At 38.2% G+C, this 24,960-nt stretch overlaps 1 protein-coding gene across 1 annotated transcript in view; it reads right to left on the bottom strand.

Moving 5' to 3' along the window:
• The window catches only part of egfem1 (EGF-like and EMI domain containing 1), a 91,751-nt gene that overhangs the window by 26,814 nt on the left and 39,977 nt on the right, over positions 1-24,960 (bottom strand). Inside the window, exons 5-14 of the mRNA XM_088913693.1 lie at positions 12,550-12,672; positions 10,147-10,269; positions 7,520-7,645; positions 5,636-5,758; positions 4,324-4,446; positions 3,775-3,912; positions 3,155-3,277; positions 2,598-2,720; positions 1,594-1,770; positions 829-960 (exon numbers count right to left, since the gene is read on the bottom strand). Of these exons, the coding sequence (XP_088769819.1) occupies positions 829-960; positions 1,594-1,770; positions 2,598-2,720; positions 3,155-3,277; positions 3,775-3,912; positions 4,324-4,446; positions 5,636-5,758; positions 7,520-7,645; positions 10,147-10,269; positions 12,550-12,672 (1,311 nt within the window). The remainder of the gene's footprint in view (positions 1-828; positions 961-1,593; positions 1,771-2,597; positions 2,721-3,154; positions 3,278-3,774; positions 3,913-4,323; positions 4,447-5,635; positions 5,759-7,519; positions 7,646-10,146; positions 10,270-12,549; positions 12,673-24,960) is intronic.

Here is a 24,960-nt window from a genome sequence, read left to right as displayed (position 1 = left end):
TTACCCTCTTTTATCTGCTCCACAGGAAAAGTGTACAACATGACTTCATTAATTGTATGAGCAAATTTATTCAGATGTGAAAATGGTAGGACTTTTGAATAGCAAAGTGTGGATATTTCCACAATTCCACTACTGGCAATAGTTTATGGTACTGCGGCTAATTAATCAATGTGTCTCTTTTTAACAAAGGCTCTTTGCTTTAATATGCAAAACTGCATGTCATGTTCCAAGCATTTGGTAAGTTTTTGTTCTATGGATAACTGTGTTCTATCAACAATGAACTTAATTTTCCCAAATAAAGAAAATGACTGAATCAATCAAAAGATTAAGTCCCTGGTTAAAGCAAATACAAGTTGTTGGGATCGTTACAGAGAGAAGGTTCAAAGAGAGGTTTCTCTCTTCCTCAAATTGCCTAATATGAAAATGCTTCATATTGTTATACCATGCTATTGGTTCAAGAAACTGAAACGTACAAGTCTCTGAAATATTCTACATTAGTGTGGGAAGCGATTTAGGGGAAAAAAAGTAATTACTGACACAAGGGAAGATATTGTTCCACATAATTAGATGAAGTTTTACGATGAACATGACCTAAGGTTTTTGACAGGAAGTTCAGGATATGACTTGTTTGTTTTTCTGTTTTCTATGAACATTCTCTCTTCTTTTCCTGAGTTCTCAAATGTTTTCCCCTTATATATGTGTGTTCTAGATATATATTTTTTGTGGAGTTATATTTCTAGGTATGGAAAAGGACACCCTTGGCTTAGTCACACACAGTTGCTATTCTTACAGTGGTGTGTACAACCCTTTTTTACATGAAGTGCTTACTTTCATTGCAGATAAGTCCAGTCCATCCTGGAAGGCAGTCACACCTGTCTCTGTCTGCACTACAGACAGCATTGTTGGCACAGTCCTCACAGCTCAAACTGCAGTCATCTCCAAAGGTACTATCAAGGCATACTAGAATACATTGAAAACCCTTTTTAAACACAGTACTTGCTCTTACATGAAAGGCACAGTTATACTCCATCACAAATGCCTTCATAGTAATTATATATTCTGGGCATAGTGTAGCCAAGTGTTGGAAAAGCAATGAAACCGGAAATATGTTAAGGTCATTTTATAAGTTGTTGATATACAGAAAAGACACATTGCTGTTCAAGATGAAAACCTACAGGGTGATATGAAATGCAGAGGGTATAAATAGGGGCAACTATCTCAAAGGTTTGCATGATTTTCCCATACCACTAAATAAAAAATTTGCAACAGAACACAACTTGTCTTGTTTCAAAAGGATTATATCCATTGACTACAAGAAGACTAAGTAAATTACTGAAAAGCAGGGACAGTAGAGGAGATGAAAAATGGTGTCCTTTTTTTTTTTTGCCTGACACACATGGATTAATCCCTAAAAAGTTCCCTTGCAATTCCAGGACTACTAGTGTGTATTCAAATCCATTCTGTACTACCACTATTGGACCTGGCCTCCAGCCTCTCAGTAGTGGAAAAATGTTGCCTCCTCTACACCTGCTGAAGCACAGTAGTGGAGCTAAGTTTGTAATCCTGTGACATCTAAAGAAACGGTTCTGTTACCGATTTTGCTGACGAGAGACAGTTCTCCCCTGACGTCCCCTTCCTCTTCGTAGTCGTAGGGGGAGCGCAGAGCAGCAGTGTAGTGCAGGAGCTGGGGGGGCTGGCGAAACAGCAGATCAGGCAAGCGCACCACCTCCAGGTCCTCCTCCTCTTCCTCTAGGTCATCATCGTAAAGCGCTGGAGACAGACAGCCATCGTTAGGCACGCATCACAGTGTGGGAGTCATGTGCAGCTAGAAGCATCTTCCCTTGTATCCCCAAATTTGTAATCCTACTAGAAAGCCCAGCATTTATTTTGCTGGTTCGTTTATTTTAATGAACAGAGTCTGCTGTGAAGCTGAAAAACACATAGATGAAAACACATGGTAGTGCATTGCTGATATTTAATCTACCAACATAAGAACAGTTGCAGTCAAGAGCACATTCAGTCCATATAAGCCATATGGTAGTAAGTAGCTAATGGATCCAAGCATCTCATCCAGCCATTTGTTAAAAGATGCCAGATTATGAGGCTTGTTCCATATTCCCACAACCATTCACATGAATATGTTCCTCATGTTCTCAGTAAATGCACTTCCATTAAGTTTCCACTTGTGACCTGAAAGCTTTGTTTTCCGTACCACTGAGGTGAAGACATGAACTGCTTCCCAGTCCTCAGGAATAATGAGATAAATTACTTTATGAGGCCATTACCACAATTTTGGAATGAATGAGTTACTACTGTGGAAGCACTCTACTCTAGTACTCTAGTCTTTTGGCAGGGAAGCATAAAATGAGCTCTGAACAGCTTATTTCAGGGCTAATTATATTTTATCTGTCTTTGATTTGGGGTAAATATTCCACTATACTTTTAGCAGGTGAATACAAAGCATGAGTATTGCATACAGTGCAAAACTGTTCATGTGTTATAATCTGAACAATAGGTCCCACAACAACACTGCATCTTTAACGTTCTCTGTTGATCTCCCCTTTACACTCCCACTCTTGAGGAACAGCGGTTCTTACGGATGCATGACCTCCTGTCAAAATCCAGTTGGAATCCCCCCTGACAGGAGCACTCAAAGGATCCCAGGGAATTGATACAGATGTGATCACAGCCAGCGCTCTCGGCCAAACATTCATCCACGTCTAAAAACAGAGGACCGAAGTGTACTTTCCTTTATACAAGGCACCACGAGTATAGAAACCTTTCTAGATTTATGACTTCCTCGAGGAAAAACATGACAATGTTCCAGACTGAGAAAAACATGCCATATAAAGTCTGACTTCACTGCATTTTTGGGCTTATTAGATCACATGGGTCTGGACCTCTAATATTAATAACAATACAATAAACTAATGTGAGGAAAATATCCAAAAGCAGACTTAAGAAACTTTAATAAACTAATGATTGTTCTACCGTCTGTACAGTTAACTGGACTCTGTCATTTCTTTTTTAACTTTTATTTTGCATGCATAGTATTTTCTGGCAAAGCATGTAGCATCTAATAAATTTAACAGGGTTTGCTGTGCAATTGAACAGCGATACCCAAGAATTTGCAGGCCTGCGGGGTTCCACTTACCCTCACAGCTGCAGCCGTCAGGACTCAGTCTGTAACCTGCCTTACAGCTGCACTCATAGCCTCCTGGATAGTTGTTGCAGAAATGGTTACAGCAGGCCTTTCCACTCTCACACTCATCACTGTCTAAGAGAAGAGAGCAGGACGCTGTTGATGACAAGGGCTCCACCACTGTCGTTCAGTGGGCAAGTGTTTGTTTTCCACCTGAAAAGCCCCAGGCGCTGAACACCAAGCATGCAAGCACAGTGAAGTCCCAGAGGGGAAATCCTGCTATTTTGACTTCTCTTGTTATCACGTTTGTGAAGAGAGGTTTCTACTTTTGATACCGTTAAGGTAGAGGGAAATGAAACACTTTTCATATCCCCTCAAGAGAAAGAGCAAATGTTAACTTTAATTTGGATGAGGGGATGAGTTAAGAATAGTCTGGAAAGAACAGTTTCAGTTACCAGTGTACTGGTAGTTAACCTACCTGTACATATATATTTACTGTAGGCCCCAAACTACACTGTATTCCATTAAGAAAAGTGAAAAGCATATTTAAATGGATGATTGAGCAAGCATCAGATCTGAAAACTGTATTTTGTATTTATCAGCAATTTCATATTAAAACAGGATATGCTTACCTATACAGCTCTTTCTGTCGTCGTTGAGCTGGTACCCCTGGTTACAGGAGCAGAGAGGCCCGTTGGTAGTGTGCTCACAGTGATGAGAGCATCCTCCATTGTCCTTCTCACAGCTATTGACTATCTCCATTTCAATGCCTGAAGGCAATGAGAGTCGAAAATTAAAAAAACACATCTCTCCATATAAATGAATTTATCTCCTATTTTAGTTTTATTTTAATTTTGGTTTATGAATTTGGAATTCACATTCCTTAATTGATTTAGGGACTGAATAAGGTTCAGCAGCTGTATTTTGTCTTTAAGTGCAGAATTAACTTCTTCGCAATTCCCCATTCACACCCATAACCGAAAAATGGCACAGTTTGGTGGCTCAGATCCATCATCCCATTTGGGGAAATATAATTAGCGTCAGCAAATAATATAGCCCACAATTACCCTTATTTTCTTATTGCATGTTTGTATGATAAAATACTCTTAATCCCTGAAAGTCATAACGCTGTATCTTATTCACTGTTACTGAGCCTAATTTTGCTAAGTCTTCACACTCACGATAACACTGTTTCCCATTGGCCCCCAACTCAAATCCAGGGTTGCAGACACAGCTGAACGAGCCCATGATGTTAACACAGCGATGAGAACACTGAGCCAGCCCCGAGCTGCACTCGTCGATGTCTGAAAAGACCAGAAGGAGTTCACAAAAATAAGATAGAAAAGACATTGAAACATTTTTAAGAACATAAGAAAGGTTAAAAACAAGAGGATGCCATTCAGCTCCTCGGGCCTGTTTTGTAGTCAGTGGTTAATTGATCCAAATATCTCATCCAGCTGTTTCCTGAAGAAAGCCAAGGAATCAGCTTCATCCACATGGCTGGGTAGCTTGCTCCACACTCCCACAATTCTATATATTCATATTTATAAATGCACTTCCCAGAAATCCACCATGCTGATTTTATGAATGGCCTTAGCAAGAATTTTAAATACTTGTATCAGGTCACCTTGTAATCTTGATTCCTATTTTGTATTTAGAATTTTTTTATATTTAAGTGCATACACACCCTACATTTGTCTGCATTACACATTATTTGTGGAAAAATCTACAAAATTAAAAAAAAATTATAACTATACCAAAATCTAGATCTCAGATATAAATCAGGAAGAGCAGTGGTCCAAGTACATATCCCTGTAGTACTCCACTAATTACATCACCCCAATTTGAACATTCACCCCTCATCTGTACTCCATTTTCTATTGTTAACCACTGCTCAGTCCAAATGTACATACATACATATATATGCCTGAATGCCCCTGAATGGGGAACTTCATCAATGTCCTTGAGCAAATCTAAATAGACATACAGTACAGTACGTACACATACAGTACATACATATGCTTTGTGTGGGTTCATCATCATTACTACTTATTCAAAATAATCTAGTAAGTTGGTTAGGCAAGACCTAAATCCATGTTGTCCTGTCCCTAGGATATTATTTCCACATACTGCAGGTGATATTTTAGTTGAGGTCTAATAATTATTTCCATAACCTTAATTGTAAGATTTATTGGTCTATAATTACTTATGTCACCCTTCCTATAGATGGCTAACACATTAGCTATTCTCTAGTGCCTGGCCATACATGGCCATGGAGATTTATTTACCTTGACCTTGTGGTACCTAAAACACTTCTGCCACATCTACAGTATGCAGATAAAGTTGGTGACTTCTATCTTAGTGAATATCTGATTGAAATGCGCATTTAGAGGATTTCACTTTCATCATTTGGAAATAGTTGAAAAGGAAATCTAGAAATCATCACCTAGAAAAAGGAAATAGTTGGCTGTCCTGGGTTTTCTGGACTCTTACCTTCACAGCCTTTCCTGTCCCTAGAGAGTCTGTACCCCGGCCTGCAGTCGCATTGCACCTGCCCAGCATCACTCGTACAAATGTGTGCACAGCCTCCATTTCTCGCTGAGCAGGGGTCCTTTACTGCAGGTTTCAGAAGGACAATATCAATATTCAAACAGTGTAGAGTAGTAGTCAGATGTAAAGAATGGTATGTAATGGTATGTAAGACTTAGCTTGATTAATGGAGTTTTTAATTAAACAGACGTTCAGAAGGTCTCTCTGCCCTATGTATAAATATCTTGCCTCTTAAACACCCCATTGCACATCTTTCTCGCACCCCTCCCTGCACCCTATCTTCACCCTTGCAGCGGCTCCCTGACTCATTCCTCTTAAAGATGGGGGGGGGGTTCTGTCAGCCGCTTCCTTACTTTCATGTTTCCATTTCCTCATCCAAGCAAAATACACCACATAGCATTTGAATACACTATTCCTCAGACAGCTTCGTTGCCCTGTTGTGTTTAGCACCTGAAATATAATTAGTGTCACAAAAGTTTAGAAAAAAATGCCTTGAAATTTAAATAAGTATTTCTTGAATGACAGTTTACCAAACACACGGTCCTGCAAGCATTTTCAGGAATTCACTTATTTAAGAAACACGATACCATTACATGTACAAATGTATGGGGTCATAAATAATAAAACTTCAAGGTTCTGAATACTTTTTCAAGGCACTGCATTTTTTTCTTTGTTCAGTTTCCATATGTCATGTGACAGCCGACCTGCTACACCCGTATTCTGAGAGGAAGCTGGCCTATTTCAGGTTTCCAGGCTACAGATGCAGACACAGCCATAAAATGCTGTTTTTTGTCTCTCACTCTATGAAGCAGGACTCCAGGGAAGTCACATTTGTTGAAGGCACTGTAAAACAACTGATGGAGTTCGCTTAAACCTGCGGAGACACTTGCTATCTTCTGGAAGAATGATCTCTTCAGGATATATTACCCAGAGGCCCTTGACTAACCCCCACTTTCTGTCTAATGTCTCTATTTCTTCTCTATCATGCAACACTGAAACTCCTTAGAACTGTTCAACACCCTAACATGCAATTAATGTTGTTTTCTGTTGTTTTATTGCTGCTTTATGCTACATTTACAGTATAGGCATCCTTTACCAATCAGATTAAGGAAAACAATAGAGCTGAGTATAAAATACTGCCTGAAGCAACTTCCCTCAGCCTTTTGTTTTCTGACCATGCCTGTGAACTGAAAACAAAGAGCCCACATTTGTTTGCTTTTATTCTATTATGCCCATAAAATACCACAAGAATCTTTTAAACCACTCTCCATCCCCAGCTTGATGCTTGTGTAAAGGAACATGAAAAGACTTCTGCATATTACTGTTCCAGTTACTTAAATGATTGTTATCAGGTCGGTCCAGACCAAGAATTTTTTCAAATAGGAAAGTCCTTGAGATATTGGTGGTCCACTTTATAATATCACACCATCACATCACTTACAATAACTGCTTATACAATTCAGGGCCACAGTGGTCTGGAGGTTATCCTGGGAAGCAAGCAAAAGGTGGGGACACCTTGGTCCATCACAGGTCACACACTGACAGAAACACCCACCAGTATGTTTTTGGACTGTGAAAGGAAACCCACTTGAACATGGAGAGAACATGCACACTCCACACAGATAGCACCCTAGGCATTGAACCCAGGGCCCTACCGCTGTGAGGCAGCAGCCACATGTATGCATATTGTTTGAAAAAAGAACTTTAAATGATGTTAACTAAAAAAAACGAACCAAATTAAGATGCTTGACATGAAGAAAGTATGGAAAACGTTCAGGCACTACAGGAGTGTTTTGGTACTTGACGTGTTCGATATACACTACGTACATTCGCAGTGTTTCCCGTCTCTCTTCAGCTGGTAGTTTGGAGGGCACTCGCACCTGTAGTGGTCATCGCCCAGCTCCACACACTTGTGCTCACAGCCACCATTTTTTACTGCACAGGAGTTCACAGCTAGGCAAAGATTAAAAAAAGAAAAATACCTTCGTGTTTAGGCAGGAAGTTTCTTCATAATTGTCTTACCTCTGAGTGTCAGTCACATCTGTGGCAAAATTCTTAACTTTTTTAACATGCACATGACAGAAAGTTATTCTTTAACCTCAACACAATGTAATTAGTAGGACTTTACACGCATGTGATCACAGAGCATGTGATGACATTTCATGTTTTGACTAGTCAAAAGATTACAGCTGAATGCACCAAACTGTACACTAGAAAACAACAGTTTTTTTTCCAGGAGGGTTGAAAGACTGATTCTCACATGCCTAAAGTACTGTATCTCCTCATGGAGACGAATGACTAATCATAGCAGTTATGTTGGAATTGTGTTGTTTTTCCCTCTAATGCATGTTAAGTATATTGGAGCACAGATAGGAGCAACAGTGAGCATATTTTTGATTAAGAACCCAGACTTCAACACTCTTGATTAAGTGCAATACCCTACTCCCTGGGGTATTTCAATCCACACTGAACAAACTCCTAGTCAGAATGTGGCAGCCAGAATTCTGACCAGGTTGAATTCAAGCTATCAATTTTTGCCTGTCTGTCTTGGGGTCCTTCCACTGGCTTCCAGGTTGTGAGTCAACTTTATGCTCTCCTATAAGGTTTAACAAGGCTTGGCACCTCAGTACCTATCTGACTGCTCCCCATCTTGCAACCTTCATTCGTCATACTCTGATGTTCTAGATGTCTGCCAAGCTTGATTATGACAAGGCCTTCTCTTGCTGTGCCCCAAAGACCTGGAATTCTATCCCCAAGAATTCTGGAGAGTCACCTTCCCTGAGCACATTTAAATCTAGACTCAACACCTTTTTTTTTCACAATGACCTTTACTTAATTAGTGTCTCTCTGCTAATGACCTTGATTCTGTGCCTTAACCACATGTGTTCATTATATGTATTATATGGTGTGTTTATTACATATTATTTTGTAATTTGCTATCCTCAGAAAGTCAAAAACAAAGTCAGTACATTAATCCAAGAGACAACGGCCTTTCAAACCATGGCTCCAACATGTTAATCAGTATTGAAATGGGATGAAGGGAGTCTCATATATTGCTGGACATTAAAAATGATTAAATTCACCGGTCATGTAAAGTTTAGCAGAGAGATAAGGAAACTCTGGAAAACCTGATGCTCATAAAATGTTTTTAGTTTTTAAACTGCCCCAGTTCCAGGCCTGATGGCCTTTCCATGCTTGTTACCCAAGCTGATTTACTGAAGTGCTGATATGGAAAGTCAGCTGACTGAAGCCCTGATTGCACTGTTTAGCTGCAAAAAAGAAATACGACTCACATAGAGTGATGAGCTAAACAGACCGCCAAATTAGTGGCCTGCACTTCTTTAAACTCCAACAGAATCCCCCCCCCCCCCAAGTCTTTTAGACATGGGGAAGTTTCCTTAATACTTCAAGCAGACATGGCGGCTCATTGCATTTATAGCTGATGTGTAGGACAGCTCAGCATGAGCTATGATTTTGGAAACTCTATTTGCTAAAATAATAAGGCAGAGACAATTAACAAAGATCATTTCAGCTTTCAACACTTTCACTTAGCCAGAAGCACTGCAGGAGCCAAGGTACTTACTATTAAGCTCCCTGTATTATTTTATTTTATATATCAGAATAAAAGTTACACCCCATTACATAAGCACATGTTTGACACAAACCATGTACTGGGCATGTGGCTTCCTAGTTTCTTGTCCCTAGTACCTGTGATAACATCCCAGCAACCTCTGGACACTTATATTTATTTTAGTGTTTCCAAGAACTAGAAACACTTTTTCACAAGTCACCACCTCTCCAGACTGTCCTGTACAAACTTCTACCAGACCAGGACACGGAACAGTTTCATCTCTCAAAGATTCAGGGCATGTTTAGAGGCTTACCAACTGAAATAGAAATGAAAACAAGGAACAACAATATACCCAAATTAACTGATACATGATGAGATCAAATCTATATCCGATACCGCGTAAGTTCTCTCGATGTTCCAGCGTCACACTTTATTAAATAATCAAAGTTTCATTTTATTATTGTTGGTTTCTAAGGTGGGTGGCCTGTTTTTCTGATGGGGGTTAAATTTTTACATACAGTAATGTGAACCTTTCTTATTTCAACAGGTAAACTGGGAGTCTGCTGCTCACCGGAAAGTAACCAGAGTGAATAGACCCTATGCGTAGGGGCGAGACGGGGGTTAGCCCGGGCTCAGCTGTTCAGGGAATGCCGTATAGAAACCTATGCCCTCAGGTAGCGGACGTGGGGCGACCTGGTGCTAGGCGGGTTTCAGGACATCTGAACGTCAATGCTGAGCAAAGGCAGAGTGAAAGACCCAGAAATATATAGTCCCAGAGAGAGAGAAACACCGGAAGGACAGCAGAGAACCGGAAATGAGAGACAGGACAGAGAAGGAGTGCCCTCTGGCTGAAGAGGGCGTGACAACTTCTGTATTGACTTACTGATGCAAGTGCGCCCATCCGCGTGCAGGCGGAATCCTTCCTCACATTCGCAGAGGAAAGATCCCTGAGTGTTCACACAGGTCTGCTGGCAGCCTCCGTTCAGAACAGCACACTCATTCACATCTACAGCAGGAAGGAAAGTCACGAGCTGAAAAAGCACTTGGTTTTTCTCCAGTGTCCTGACACAATGACAGCTCTATTTGCAATGGTGAATCTATAATGTTCTATAAGCTTCCAAGAAAAGTGCATCACTTATACTAATAACATCTCATTTCAATGTAACATACTGTATAATGCATGTACTGTATAATGCAGCATTTATAATTTCTGTATACATTACAGAATTATCACTCAAGATGTATTTACACAGTGGGCACATCCTTCCTGCATAAGTAGAATTTACAGATGAAAGTGCTGAAAAAATCAAATATAAATATGCTGTAGTATCCATTTACAAGCAAGCATTTTTTACTGCCATCACTTGAGCCCAATATTACTTTTTTGCAGTATGAAGTTTCATAGCAAATTAAGAAGAAATGGGGGAATTTTTCATGCATGTAAATAGATAACTAAATAGCTATTAAATTAATTTTGTAAGGTCTCTCCAAAGCGTTTCCTTTCAGTAGTGGAATTCTATTCTCTTTCGATAAAAGGAAGTCAATTTATCTCGATGTTTCATTCAGGCTCACAAAGAAACTACTTAAGATGGGATAGTTATTGGTTGGTTGTTCATGTTAGGTCAAGGGCACCTATCACAGGTAAATCACCATTACTTACAACAAAACTCAATTTGTCACAAATTGGTCCCCTTTGGCTTGCAAAAGAACACTATAGTTGTTATAGAGTTATAGAGTGCCATAGTTGTGTAGTTGTGCCATAGTTGTGTAGACCATAAGTAGGTCTGTGTCCACCTATACATCTACAAGTCCTTCAGCCCCAGCAACTATTTTATAATGCTCTCTGTTGGTCATTAAAAATGACTCAACAGCTCTGATAAAAGCTTTACTTAAGCAACAAAGAACAAACCAAGGAGAATGTGAATCCCCTTTCTTAATCACTAGAGGATAGAAATATGTTTCAGAGACAAAAATATTCTGAAGTTCCTCACATATGGTCAACAACTCAATGTGTGCCTGTTTTCTTCACATATAATGAAATGCTGCTGTCTCAGCACCAAATGGCTTTAGAGAACAAATCCTGAGCCCCAGATCAGTACTTTGTTTCTTTGGAACATCATCAGCAATTCCCAAAACAGGGAAAGGGACTCGCACAGTCTAAATAACACTCAAAAAACACAAAAAAACTAAAGATTCATCGACTCAAATTCTAATCTGATGGATGTCAGGTGAGAGACTTCAAGTGTCTTTGTGCTTAAATTTGGCAAAAATATGTTTTAACTAGGGAAATAAATGATCATATCTGAAAGCTATTTATCCTTTATTTTCAAGTATACACTATATTCCACGTTAGTACAAATTCATGCACTATATAAAACTGTCCTCTTTGCACTAGTAATGTTGCATTTTAGACATTTCAGACCTTTTGAGTTTTATTACATCTTTAGATTAATACTTTCAAAACATCAGCTAACTACAATAATTGTTCATATGCATAGTCTTGTTTCAACAATCTGTGATTCTCAAAATCATCTCCAACCTTTGTTTTACTTCTTGCTTGTTGGTTTGTTAAGTATTTAACCTGTGAGCTAAAGATTTAATTGTGGAAAGAAAATATATACTGTACATATAATAAGATATTAGATTTAACAATAAGTCAGCTTTAGACAGAATGGACTCCATTTATTGAATACTCCTTGTTTAATATTTGTTGTATGTTCATCTAGAGCACAAATGACATGAAAATAGATTCATGGTTATTATCCAGTTACACAATATTGACCCTATAAACTCAAAGAAGCTGTGAGTCTTTACAGCTGAAATGGTGAGAGGTCAGTTCTTTGAAAGGCCACAGACAGCTCAGGAAACACACCCCATCTGTGAAGTTTAACTGACCCTGAGGGATATTCAGTTTTCCAAGATAGCCAGTGTTACTGCAAGATTAAAACACAAAGACTGTTTCTCCTCACTAGAAATGTGTTACTTATGTTACCTGAGAGTAAAACAATATGTCTGAAGTCTAACTGCTGCTTTCAGACAGCTAAAAAGATTCCCATCTGACCTCTGGGCGAAACAATAGTTTGGACATGGACTGGAGCACATGTTTTCTGAGTCTGGGAAAGATGATAGCTTTTATTTTGAGTGTCAAAAAAAAAATCTCCACTGCTGTTTCAACGGTTGTGCAAAAGAGATGGAGGGGGCAGGGTGTCACTTTCCCCGGAAAGTGAAAAAAATATATTTGCACAGAATTCCTCTGCCTTTTGAGTGCTAATTCCTATTTTCTTACCCTGGCAAGATTTCCCATCCTCCCCCAGCTGCTGGCCCAAGGGGCACTTGCAGTAGAAGCTGCCAATGGTGTTGCAGCACTGATCTGCACAGCCGCCGTTCCCTGTGGCACATTCGTCAACATCTGAAATGAAAAAAGATGGAGACACAATTGATCCATTGTAGACGCTTGTCAGGACAGAGAAGATTATATCCTCAGCTGCATATAGGAATGAGTAAAATCCCTAATCCGTGACCTTTACAAATGCCTGTGCATTTCACACATCTGTGCTTTCCTTGTGAAAATAATTAGCTATGAAAGCTAAATCACTTAAAACAGATTATCACTAGGTAATAAACAGTTCTATATTGTAGTATTATGACAATGTATGTATTAAAACAGTACTTGCTACTGCATGCCTTGTATCATTCTGTACATAGTGTGCACTGATTGATGTTATCTTTTTACTGGCACAAATTCTATAGAATGTTTTCCTTACATTCCTTATCTATTACCTTGAAACATAGACTTTACACAAAATCACCCAGCCACTGCACAAGACATACTGTAAATGCAGCAATGACATTCATTTCATGGTATTTTATCCAACAATCTTCAATGGCTTTATCATTATATTCGTCTTCTAATTTTGCAACCTCGAACATCATACCACAACGTTATGTCATGAGGCTCAGCAAAATTGTCCTCACTTCCTCGTTTGAAAGAAGCTGCATGTTAACAAGATCTCATTCACTAATAATGGTTCACACTCAAATAAAATTAAGATATGATATATTGAGAATGTGGAAATATTAAAAAAAACAAACCATTCTGCAAAATTAAGCACAAACACCATATAGCACAGGAAACATAAGACATCCCAGGCATGCACCTGATATTACATACAGTATACAGCACTGTGTTTCAGCACTCTTTACATATAAAATGCAAAAGATTATTTGCAGTCAAAGCAGTCAACTAGCCTACTGTATTTGTTGAGACTATGAACACCACAAAAGACTGCACCTGACTGTTAAACTGCACAATATATGCAGGCCAGCTAAAAGCACAACGGACTGCAAACCAATAACATCTCACAGTTTCTGTGACAGGAGGCAATTCTTTGAGTTCCAGGCAGGACTAGACTAACCACCATGTATCTGACTGAAATGTACTTAGATGCTGAATGTAAGCAGACACAACAGAGAATAGTGTATAACACTCACTGTCCTCAGCCAAATATACTATGCTTTATAATCATGTCCAATTATTCCAGAGAATACAGATGCTTTGGAGCCCCTTAAAATTGGACCTCAGTTTTATACAGTATCTCACTCTGGAGACAAGGAGACAAGTCAGTATCTAATTAGATACTGACTAGTTAGACCCTCTCGATTCCTCACATTTCAACATTGAAGTACAGTAGATCTTTTACAGCAGGGATGGGCAACTCCAACCCTCAATCAACATGTTCCTTCACAGGCAGGATAATAATTAGCAACTTACTTACAAGGCACCAAAACTCTAGTGAAATTTCATGAACCAGAGCTGTCTGTCCCTGTACTACGATAAGATACAGAAAGAGACCCTTCTATTGTTTGTTTCATTGCAAACAGTACTTTCTTTACTTCTGAATTGCAACTATTCAGCCTCAGTTTATTTCTGAAGCCTGAAGGCAAAACTCTCCTTCAGAAGACATTTCCCCTTTTCTATTACCCAAATAATCCACTCCAACGTCTCAGAGAAGGGTAAAGTCAGCAGTAAAACCTCCCAATAAAGTTCCGGTTACCTGCAGGCTTGCAGAATCACAGTTTAGCATTTCTTCCTAATCGTAAAGCTTGTAGATGAAACGAGAAGGACACAGCCTTTCAGAATCTTAAAAGAATGATCAGAGAATTTCCTGTCCTTCTCCCAGTAATGCCAAACACTACTAAGCCATTACATTAAAATGGCTTTCAAGTTAATACTGTTGTTACTGATCAACAGTGTAACACGCACCCCATCAAATGATGCATGCTTTCCAACAAATGCAATTCAGAAGGAGGTTTTCTGGGACAGGAAGCTTTCTGTGGTCTATTAATTCTAATGTACCTACTGTACAGGAGAGGGGGATCAGAAAAGGGCTTGAAGCGTACCTGTATTTTATTAAGCTTTCCAGCAGACAAAGAAAAAAACATCCTACACTGAACTTCTCTTCTTGCATTTGGCAAACAAATCTCTTGCTAGAGATGAAAATTCTATGTAAAACTCTGAAATCCTAATCAAGAAATGAACTCCAGAGGGCCTTCCTTGATCTGGCAACAAAGAAAAATGCTCTTCAGTGTTAAAAGAAGAGAAACTGACTTACTGACACCTTTGTCACCAGAATCAACATCTTTTTGAAACCACACCTTTACCTGGGCCATGTTGTGACAACAGAGGTACAGGTTTTCCATGTTTCTGTTTAGCTCAGACTAAATTATACTGTATTCATGATCCAGGCTGAATCCAGCTGACTAAATGTTTCTAAATTATGTGATTTATCAAACAGGTAAAACATTAAAGCAGTGAGAAAAACAGCTATGTGTCCTCCAGCCATCCTATTGCTTGAGGAACAGCTGAAGATGCACATGAGGAGCTGTCTTTTGATTTCCTGTCCCATTGACAGACGGGTGAGAGAAGTTTGACCAGTGGAGTGCACCTTGAGTACTGGAGCAGGCAGACTGCCAGCAGACTCTATCACTTCAATGAAGTAACCAGTCCGTTCAGCCCTTGCAGTGATACTTATAGGAAATGTAAAAGCTGTACTAGAGAAACAGAAGAACAGAATTACAGGAGCAGATTTAATACAGATTTATAAAAGAGTATGTTTCAAGGGTGATGCTGTTTTTTGTCCTTCAATATTTTAATCTTTTTGTTTTGGTATTTCTAGCATTTAATTCACAAAAGAAACAGTTTCATTTCAGAACTAGAATTGCCCTGAATAGTGCTAGGAAATTAAAAGCAGCCTCCTGTTTAACTGGTTTAAGAACACTCTACAGTGTGCTTTAACAAAGTAGTCTAGTCTGTAGTACATTTAGTACTCAGCAATTCTCACAGCAAGCTGAAAATTGCAGAAAAAACAATGTATTAATTTATTGGTTTCTTCTCACACTGCAAGATTACAAGACTCTGTATCAGGAATTCACTTAGAAGCTGTATGGAATTTTTCTGAAGCAAGAGAAATGTCAGGTCATGTTACAAAGGATTTATTGTTTTCTGAAGTGACTAAATATAACATACCATGAGACCAGATGATCACTTCCTTCCTTAAGGCACAAGCATTCACACTTGAATGGGTTACACAGGTGTTTTACTTCAGAGAGCTTTGAGTGCAGAAGGGCAATCCTATCACTGACTGGACAAGGCCATTCAAGTTTAGAGAAGATGAACAGACACTATTATAGGCTCTAACTTTACCTGCCATGTAGTTCTCCTAACTATAACTAAGATCCAAACACTTGCTCTTGCTCGGGCAACAAACATTACAGGAGAAAGTATGACTTTCATGATTTAAATCATCATGTACTGGTAAGTATATCAATAATAAAATAATAATAATAAAAACACAAAATGAAAACCTTAGTTTTGCTAATGACCAAAGATACACTGTATTATGCTTCACACATTATTTTTACACTTAAATGTCTAAAAATCTTTCCCATGTTTTAAAGGATGTGAATACTGATGTTTCCTGGACACTGTATATAGCACTGCATTTATTTGCCTTGACACAATGAGAGACATCATCATTCCTATTAATACAGCTAAGATCAAAATAGAAGAGTCAAAAACTGTATTTTTTCCAGGCACCCTTTAAAAGGTCCCACTTCCTTCTTAGAGCTTCTCAAGGAGCTACTCGAAAGAAAACCATATTGCCCAGAAATTCTCCTGAAGTGAAAAAGACTCTATTATTGGAGCCAAATAATATTAAATCTGCTATATGCATTAAACTTTTAAAATGATGAAGAAAACGAGAATGCAGCATCTAGTTTTCAATGTACAGTGAAATTAAAATAGCTAAACACCTCCTCTGGGCTGTATTAACTTTCTGCATAAACAGAAACTCTTTTTAGGTTATTAATCAAAACGTCTAATACTCATCGGAGCATTAAAGACATAGGATGATGTTCAAAGCTTGTAGCTCAGTTTTAGAAACAGAGTGGCAAGAGGAGGCGGATATTTTAGCTTAAGTAGCACAAACAGATGTTCAGCACATTAAATAATGCCATGTGCAGTGTTCAGTGAAGATCTGGTGTAAAGGAAAAAAAATGTGAGACGCAGACCTTTAAGATGGAAGCAGTAAAAACTGTGAAGGCCCTTGGGGAAAGAAAGTATTTTGTCTGAGAAAAAAAGCGAGAGAAAAAATGACTTCACCATATTTTGAGAACTAGCTTCATGTAATGCATATGTACAGACTGTATAAACGCTGATAAAATATGGAGACAAAATCGGAAAATAGCCATATATACAGTAAGTAGGCTAATGGAATAGATACTGAAAGTAGATTAAGGAGTAACCATGCTTGTAGCCCTAGAGTCATTAATTGTGATGCAGACACACAGAATTCACTTTTAGAAATACAAAAACATTTGATCTCTTTACATTAGCAACATAGCTACTGTGAACAGTTTTTAATAGTCTTAAGCACGTTTATTGTTTTTTTTGACAGTACCTAAACATGTATATTGTTATTAAGACCTATTCAGTATTTTGGGGGGGAAGGGGTAAGGACTAGCTTAATGAATTGTATGGGCTCTGCGTAGCTGTTGTCACAGGACACATGTCTGGTTGATAGAGATACAGTACATGAGGATGTCAGGAATGAGTCTGTCTCCTCAGCTCCTCCATTGGTCAGCTGTCTCCCTGTGACACTCAAGATAGAAGAGAAGGATCTGTTTTGAGTACAGTAGTTCTGTTTAAGCGGCTTGAAGGTCATGTTTTTAAATACAATACAAAACTTAACAGTGTTGAGAGACTGTTCTATATCAATCTACTCATGTATCTCTAACCAACTTGTAGTTTAACATTATTCTAAATCATTATCACTTCAAGCATCTATTCATGTTTCTGTAGCTGTGTATTTTGTTTCACATTTACAGTGCTAATAACTTCATCATCTCAAAGTTAATGTTTTATTTTCTTATTACATGGACATTTGAATTAAGTTAAGGGGGTTAAATTAGGAGAAAAAACAACAATATTAAATTAACTTTATTTTTTTCATGTAATCTTGCAGTGAAATAAGTTGGGTTTTTTTGTAAATGAGTCAGTTTTTCTCTGCCTTATTTGGTTTAAATAGTCTCCAGGTAGCAATGAAATCCTGTACTCATTTCTCATTAGCTGTTCCCTGTGAATATTTCTCAAGCCAGGAAGTTGTAATTAAAAGTGAATGTTAGGTCAATTCATCACTACCAAAGAATGCATTACAGGATGGTGACCAATGCAATATTAATGACCGCTAAGGTCATTAAGTGGTTTAATGTGATAAGGAAGCATTGTAATTAAATTTTGCATACATGTAATTTATTTTCATATCTTTTCCAAATGTCAATCAAACTGGCCAAGTATAAGAAAGGGAACTATATTAAATATTTAGAAAAAGCATCTGCACATCCAGCTTAGTGTCTTTAAAGAATAACACTGTTATTTTGTTTTGTATTTTCATATGCAATAAAAAGCATTTTATTAATATATATTCATGTAAAGGTATGATTACAGTAACCTAGCTCACAAAGCAAATCACATGACTCAGTTTTGTGTTAAGCTCAAAATTTGAATATAGTTTATTTTTCCAAGCTTTTATAGAGACCTTGGAAAGTTGGTCATTTTATTTTTATCTCAATACTGTGTCAAACAGGTACAAGGTATTGCAAGGCACAACAACACACTTTTGGGTGCAGTAAGTCAGAATGACTGACAGAAGTGACAAAACTGTTTGAACAAATCTTTATGATTTCTTGCTCCCACACCACACTTCTAAATTCGATGGGGGTGGATAACTGTTTTAGGCTCAATATTACATAATCCATCTAAATTTTGAATACTGATAATAGCATGGGCATTCATTTTACAAAAAAAATAGGCACAGTAAGACATCTATCCATCTTCTAATCACTTCATCCAATAGAGGGCCAAGGTGGTGCTATAGCCTATCCCAGAAAGCAACAGGTACAAGACAGGGTACACCCTTGATAGGACACTAGTCCACTGCAGGGCAGAAACCCACACACAAAACCAGACACGCACACACTCACAGCAGGGCCAATTTTCCTAGAAGCCAATTAACCTACCAGCATGTTTGCACTGTAGGAGGAAGCCGGAGTAACTGGAATGACAAAACCCACACAAACTCAACACAGATAGCATCACAGGTCAGGGCCTCAGAATTTGACACAGTGTGTCAGAATCCTTCATTTCATTCAGTACACCAGTGTGTCAAGTTTATTCTCTTTGTTAATTGATCTGTTAATAGTCTGAGGCAAATTAAATAATTCTTATTTATTTAAATTCATTCAACTGTCTCCAATAATTGAGATCAGTTCTTGTGTTTAATCCAGAAAGGGATTATGTTATATATCTTTTAAAATTAAATGCCAGATACTTTTTTTACTGAAAGCAATGTTCATGAAAACAAAAATGTTACTGATAGAAGAAACCAATTGACAGAGATCTGAAAATAAAATACTGTGAAGGCTGAATTTGCAGACAGCAATTACTGACAGAACTAGAATTATCCTGAATTAACAAGGGATAGATTAGTGTCAAATAGGATATTATACAAAATTCTGTACAATACTGCTTTAAAATCCAGATTTTTTGTAATTCCTTTTGTATGCTTTTTGAATTTTCAGTCTTACAATGAGTACTTTACAAACTAAATATTTATTCAAAAAAGATTAAGTCTTCCCTTCAGTGAGGCTGACAAAAAAAGAAGCCCTCTCTCTGTCTCTCACAGCACTGCAGTATTTAGGAATTCTGTATAGTCTGGGGGAACAGAAGGGGTTTCAAAATTACACTGAAAATACTGAATATTTTTCTTAATTACTGTAATTACTGTCCATGCCTGTGAAATGTATAGGATGCAAAGTCATTTAGACTATAAGGTCCACAATGCAAACAAAGGTCACACACAGCACACATCTGGTCACTGGTGTCTCTCAAGCATGAAAACTGTTATTCGCCAAGATACAGAGAACTGTGTCAACAGATTTCTAACAAAACAATTGTCATGAATAAGATGCTTTTCCATGAGACAAAAAAAATGTTTTTTTTTTCACTATCAGTAGGGAGAGATAAGAGATCAAATTACCTTTCAAAATGACATTTTTTGTGTGTTTTTGAATGTCTTGGGACAAGATGTGACAGATTTCTTTGTACTGCATCAAAATGTTTTGCAATACAGTTGATTTTCTGTCATAAAGGATGTAAAGCTCTTTGATAATACAGGAGGAGCTTTCCTTTTTGACAATATTGTGAAAAGGCCAATGACATTACTGTAACTGCTTTGTCAAAATAAACATTGGGCTTGGCAACATTCTGACCTGCACACAGGCGGTGCTGGAAGAGATCCATAAAGGCACTTAATTGTTCCCACCCCTGGGAGGGATACATCCTTCTGAATTCCTGAATTCAAAATAGAAACTTGAGGTGTTGAATTCAAGGCATGCTATAGAATCTTGTCTTTGAATTATTTATAGTACAGTATATTAGTATTAATAATCATAGCAGCAGTAGAAGTATTAGTATTTTAAATAACAAAAAACATACATACTGTACAAGTGCTACAGTATATATACACAAACACCTAGGAAGCATTTATGTTTTTTTTATGTTACATGATGAACAAAAAAGGTATCTGGACATTTGAGAATGGGTCAGGTTTTTTCCATCTGTAAGATTTTTTTCTTAAACAATTTCCTAGAGATGTCAGTGTCTCCTATCAGTCTGAAATAAAAATTTAATGGAACTCAGACTGCTAGAAGACAGAGAAACTGACAGCGGCTCTGAAAGTGGAGTCCTGATTGATAACTGTCTTTCAGTCCCTGAGCACCATCCAGGATTCCAAGCTGCTGGTCCCAGAGATCAGAGCTGAAAAAGCAGATCACCTATCAGTTTTCCGACTGCTCATATTTATTCCAGAAACCAACAAACAGTATATACACCTAAAATAAATTATACCACATTTACAAGTTCTAGGAAATTAAACATCTAAATTCATTTTTTCTTGTCAAACACAGTCTGTCCTCCAAGATGAATTCTCAATAGAAACGACAGCCTAACGGAGTAACACAATAAAACAGAGACATTTAACAGTAGGGTATGACCAAAAAAAAAAACAGTTGAGTATATGATCTTTGGCAATCAAATTCAGACCACAATCGCATGTTATCCCAGATAAAGTCAAACAAGATGATTTGGTAATGGAACCCAGCAAAAGATGATCATTGGATATAATGCCAACAGGGATTAGCCGGAATAATTAGGAAACCAGAAAGCAAAACCAGAGACTCCATGGCCTGGGAACTACAGAGGCTAATAACTAAAAACTATCAATGCTGTGCAGAACAAGAGGACTTTTTCCTTAAAAAGATGGACCTGAAGTTTTATTTAAGAATAAAATAAATTATATAGCTTAAAACTTCCATAGCCTCTGTACAAATGGGGAGTGAATAGCACTGTCTAAGTTTAGATTTTGTCCAAAATCCTTATTTTAAAGAAAAACATTGTACTATGAACAACTGTGGAGGATAATGTATACTGTACAATAACATTTGAACAGCTATTCAAAAACAGCAAATATTCCAACTCACATCCAAGCAGCAGTGTGGATGTAGTAAACTATTATTCAAATATTTTGCTTAAAGACCTAAGGTTAATTTTAAGTAATTACAAGACTAAATGAAGACCTGGTATTAAGACGCTCATGGTCACTTGAATATAACCTAGCTGAAGTACAAAACAATCCAAGGAATGCCTATTTTAACTGCTTAATTTTGCACACCCCTACATTTAAAAAAAGCACAGGAAAGTAATTTCTTTCAGAAAAGCCACTGCAATGTCAACTATTGACCAGGAGAGACAGTATGGGTGGTGTGGTACCTACAGCACAGAGAAGACTGGATTTCTTTTACATGAAAACTGTAAAAACCTGTATCTCTTTGCACACCGTGACTTCTGAGTTCCCTGTCGCCTTCCTGACCTCCTGACTTTGAATTTGAAAAAAAAGGATTCAGAAAACAGATATATGAAAGCTGCCAAAAACAGGAATGTTAACCTGAAATTTATGACCGTGTAATGCACTCTTCACTGCCTGGAGCTTTTAGTAACTGACTAATGTAATACCAGCAGAAGTACTTAGCAGCACAAGGAGAAATGGCTAGACCTCAACATAAATTTAGGTTTAAGGATCCGGCCTTTTTACATCTCTTGGATTGCATTGCCCAAGACAATATTTTTTACACATTAGCCTCCAAGATAAAGACTAGACCTCACTAAAATCTTGTTTCCAACCTTGCTCTCTGGAGAAACCGCCTAACTGTCACCTTCAGTTTGAACACGGCACTGCTGTGAGCCAGTGAAACAGTTAACAGTCTGGTCTAACCTGTGCATCTGTTAAAAGTGTTAAAGGCTCAGGAAATTGCTGAGTGTAAGAAAGAGGGTTAATATCACTTGAAACATCAAAGATGGGCTTTCCTAATTGAAAAACCTGCCCGGTTTGCCTACAAGGTGCATTCTTCGGGGCCTGACTGGAAAGGAAAGGAGGACAGAACAATTTAAGTTATGTGCCGACTCAGAAGGCATTTTTAAGGGATGGTAACATATGGAAGGGTTTAGGGACCAGGAGTTTTTAAAATGTGATATATAGTCAAATATAGACTCTGTTTTTGGCATTAAATATTATCTGGGGTAAAATATACAATCTGACATTAGTTAGATTTGATTTAGACAATTAGAAACACAGTCATGGGGGCTTTACATCAGATATAGGAGGAGAAATATGCTCTCTTACATTGTGGTGGATTTATTGAGTAAAGCAATTTTTGAAGTCTCCCTTTAAGATTGCTTCCATGGTTTTGTTTATTTTCTAAGCATCAGTCTTGGTACAGTATGTGCAAAATATGAAAATATTTATATGTTTACATCTGATTGAAACATCTGATTGTTTCTTGCGACTCATTGGGCAACAAATTAATTCATTGTGCTCAGAGCAGGGACTCCCTCTCCCACTCTCCCAGTGTCACTCTCCCAGTGACAGGGAAATTCTTTCTCCAATATCTAGCTAATCTAGATGTTCTTTTGATGTGCATCTCTGCATTGAATATTTTCTAACTAAGAGAAGCATGAGTAATAATTATTGACTTTAGTTTGAATGAATGCTTAAAAGGGGGTCCTTATCTAGAGGTCAGTCTTAAAAGAAGATTTAACACCAGCAATTAAATCAAAACCTGTTACGGATGAAACTTGCATTAAAGCTGTTTGTGAATCTGTGTTTAGGAATACTCTTGACCTAGAAGGTATTTCACAAAATTAAGATTGTAGAATTCAGTGCACCCTCCAACACAAACACACATCAACACACACAGACATGCAGCAAGATCAGCCTGCAGGTTTCTCCTCGCTGTGGCTCAAAGCCTTTTCTGATTACTGTACTGTACTTTGTGACACTATGTCATAATATGGATGCTAAAGGTTGGAAAGGGTGCATCACATTCCTCAAATAGTGATAAAAACGTGTATAGCAGGGTCAACATTTGCAAGGGTTCAGTGCAGAGACCTGTCCACCCCTATACTACAGTATGTAGTACAGTAATGTACTAAAGTATATAGTGCGAGTGTTTAAAAGGTTTAAGTAACCCTCTTTTATATCAGATCACTTTATTGGCCATATACAATTTCTTGTGTTAGGAATTTGTCTTTTCCCATACCCCAACTTACTCTCCATGAGACACACAGACAGGGAGAGAAGCTTGGGGTCAGAGCACAGGGTCAGTCATTTATACAGCACCCCTGGCGCAGTTGGGGTTAAGGGCCTTGCTCAGGGGCCCAACAGAGTAGGATTCCTCTGCCAGCCATGGGATAGAAACCGGCAACCTTCCAGTCACAGGCGCAGATCCTTAGCCACAGAGCCACCGCACCGCCCAATCTGTCATGTGATGATTAAAGTACTAATTCAATGGCTTTAAGTTAATTAAAATAACATTGATCAACTAAAGTTATAGTAATCAGCTAAAATAAACATGAATCTCTCCTCTGCGTCCAGCGGAAGCCTGCACTTTCTCTCTCTGCCTCCCCAGCTGCAGCATTTGCCTGATCTGTGATTAGCATGCTCCACTGTAATGGAAAGGGCAATAAAACTGTGAGTCTTTAAAGTAATCTTCAGCCTATCATTCTCCACACAGCTGACACAGAACCAGAAGCATTCATTAAAATATAAAAACAAGACCATGCTGAGATGAGGATGCTGGGTAGTTGGTCCCTAGACAGGTGGCAGGGAGAGGTTCACTCAGTAGCTAAATCTGTCTCACAATCCTAGCATGTTGTGGTGCTAATTCGAAAGATCCGCTAAACATCCTTGGGCTCGGTTTCATCCCGCTCTGCTGTCACCCGGTCTGAATCTCGAATAAGCTCATTCACCAAACTTACATTCACAGATGTTGAGACCCTACTGTATATCAATGATCTACTGAGTGAACACTGCATACAGAAAAATAGTGGTGTCTTTCCACAAAGCCTCAGAAACCAAGTATGGGTCGCCATAAAGTTTTAATCCCAGGCCTCACCCACACTTGATTTCTAGGGCCTCATAGGCTTGTTTTGAGTGTTTCAGAACGAGAATCCATCACAGCTGTGTACCTGTAGATAACCCTTCAATAATTTTGTACTGCCTGGTCTCTGAGTCACAGTAATTGACTTTGTCTATGCTCCTGATAAAAATATTCTAAAGACTCCTGCCCCTGGTGCCTCTGTTTCCCATTTACGTTCCCCTAAAATCTCCTGTCTCCTGGCCCTTCTCCCAGAGCTTTCATGAAACCCCACAGCCTTTGTTAAGTCCTCGACTATAAACAAACAAGGTCTCTATTACCGTTCAGGAGCAGACCATAAGTTTATAAAATGCTTGTTAGTCTAAAAGGCAACACAGGAATTTCTGTTCCAGCTTCTTCTTTATTGAATAAACTAGTACAAATTCAGTAGTTTAGCTAGGAATTATAATTAATAACTACCTCAATCCATGGAGACTTGATCAACCCATTCAGCTGAAGATCATTAAATAAAGTAAAAGGTCAAATAACTAAGCTATAAGGAAGGAATATACTGGGAACATTATTTCAATTGAGAAAAATAAATAGCCCATTATCCTAAAACCTTTATTGTAATTCAAATAAGTGTGTAATTTTGAAGACTGGTAATGTT

The sequence above is a fragment of the Atractosteus spatula genome, chromosome 4 (genome assembly GCF_055471065.1).
Source record: "Atractosteus spatula isolate fAtrSpa1 chromosome 4, fAtrSpa1.hap1, whole genome shotgun sequence".
Classification (NCBI taxonomy): Eukaryota; Metazoa; Chordata; class Actinopteri; order Semionotiformes; family Lepisosteidae; genus Atractosteus; species Atractosteus spatula.
The sequence above is the reverse complement of the archived record's forward strand: the minus strand, read 5'-3'. Positions and strand labels throughout refer to the sequence as shown.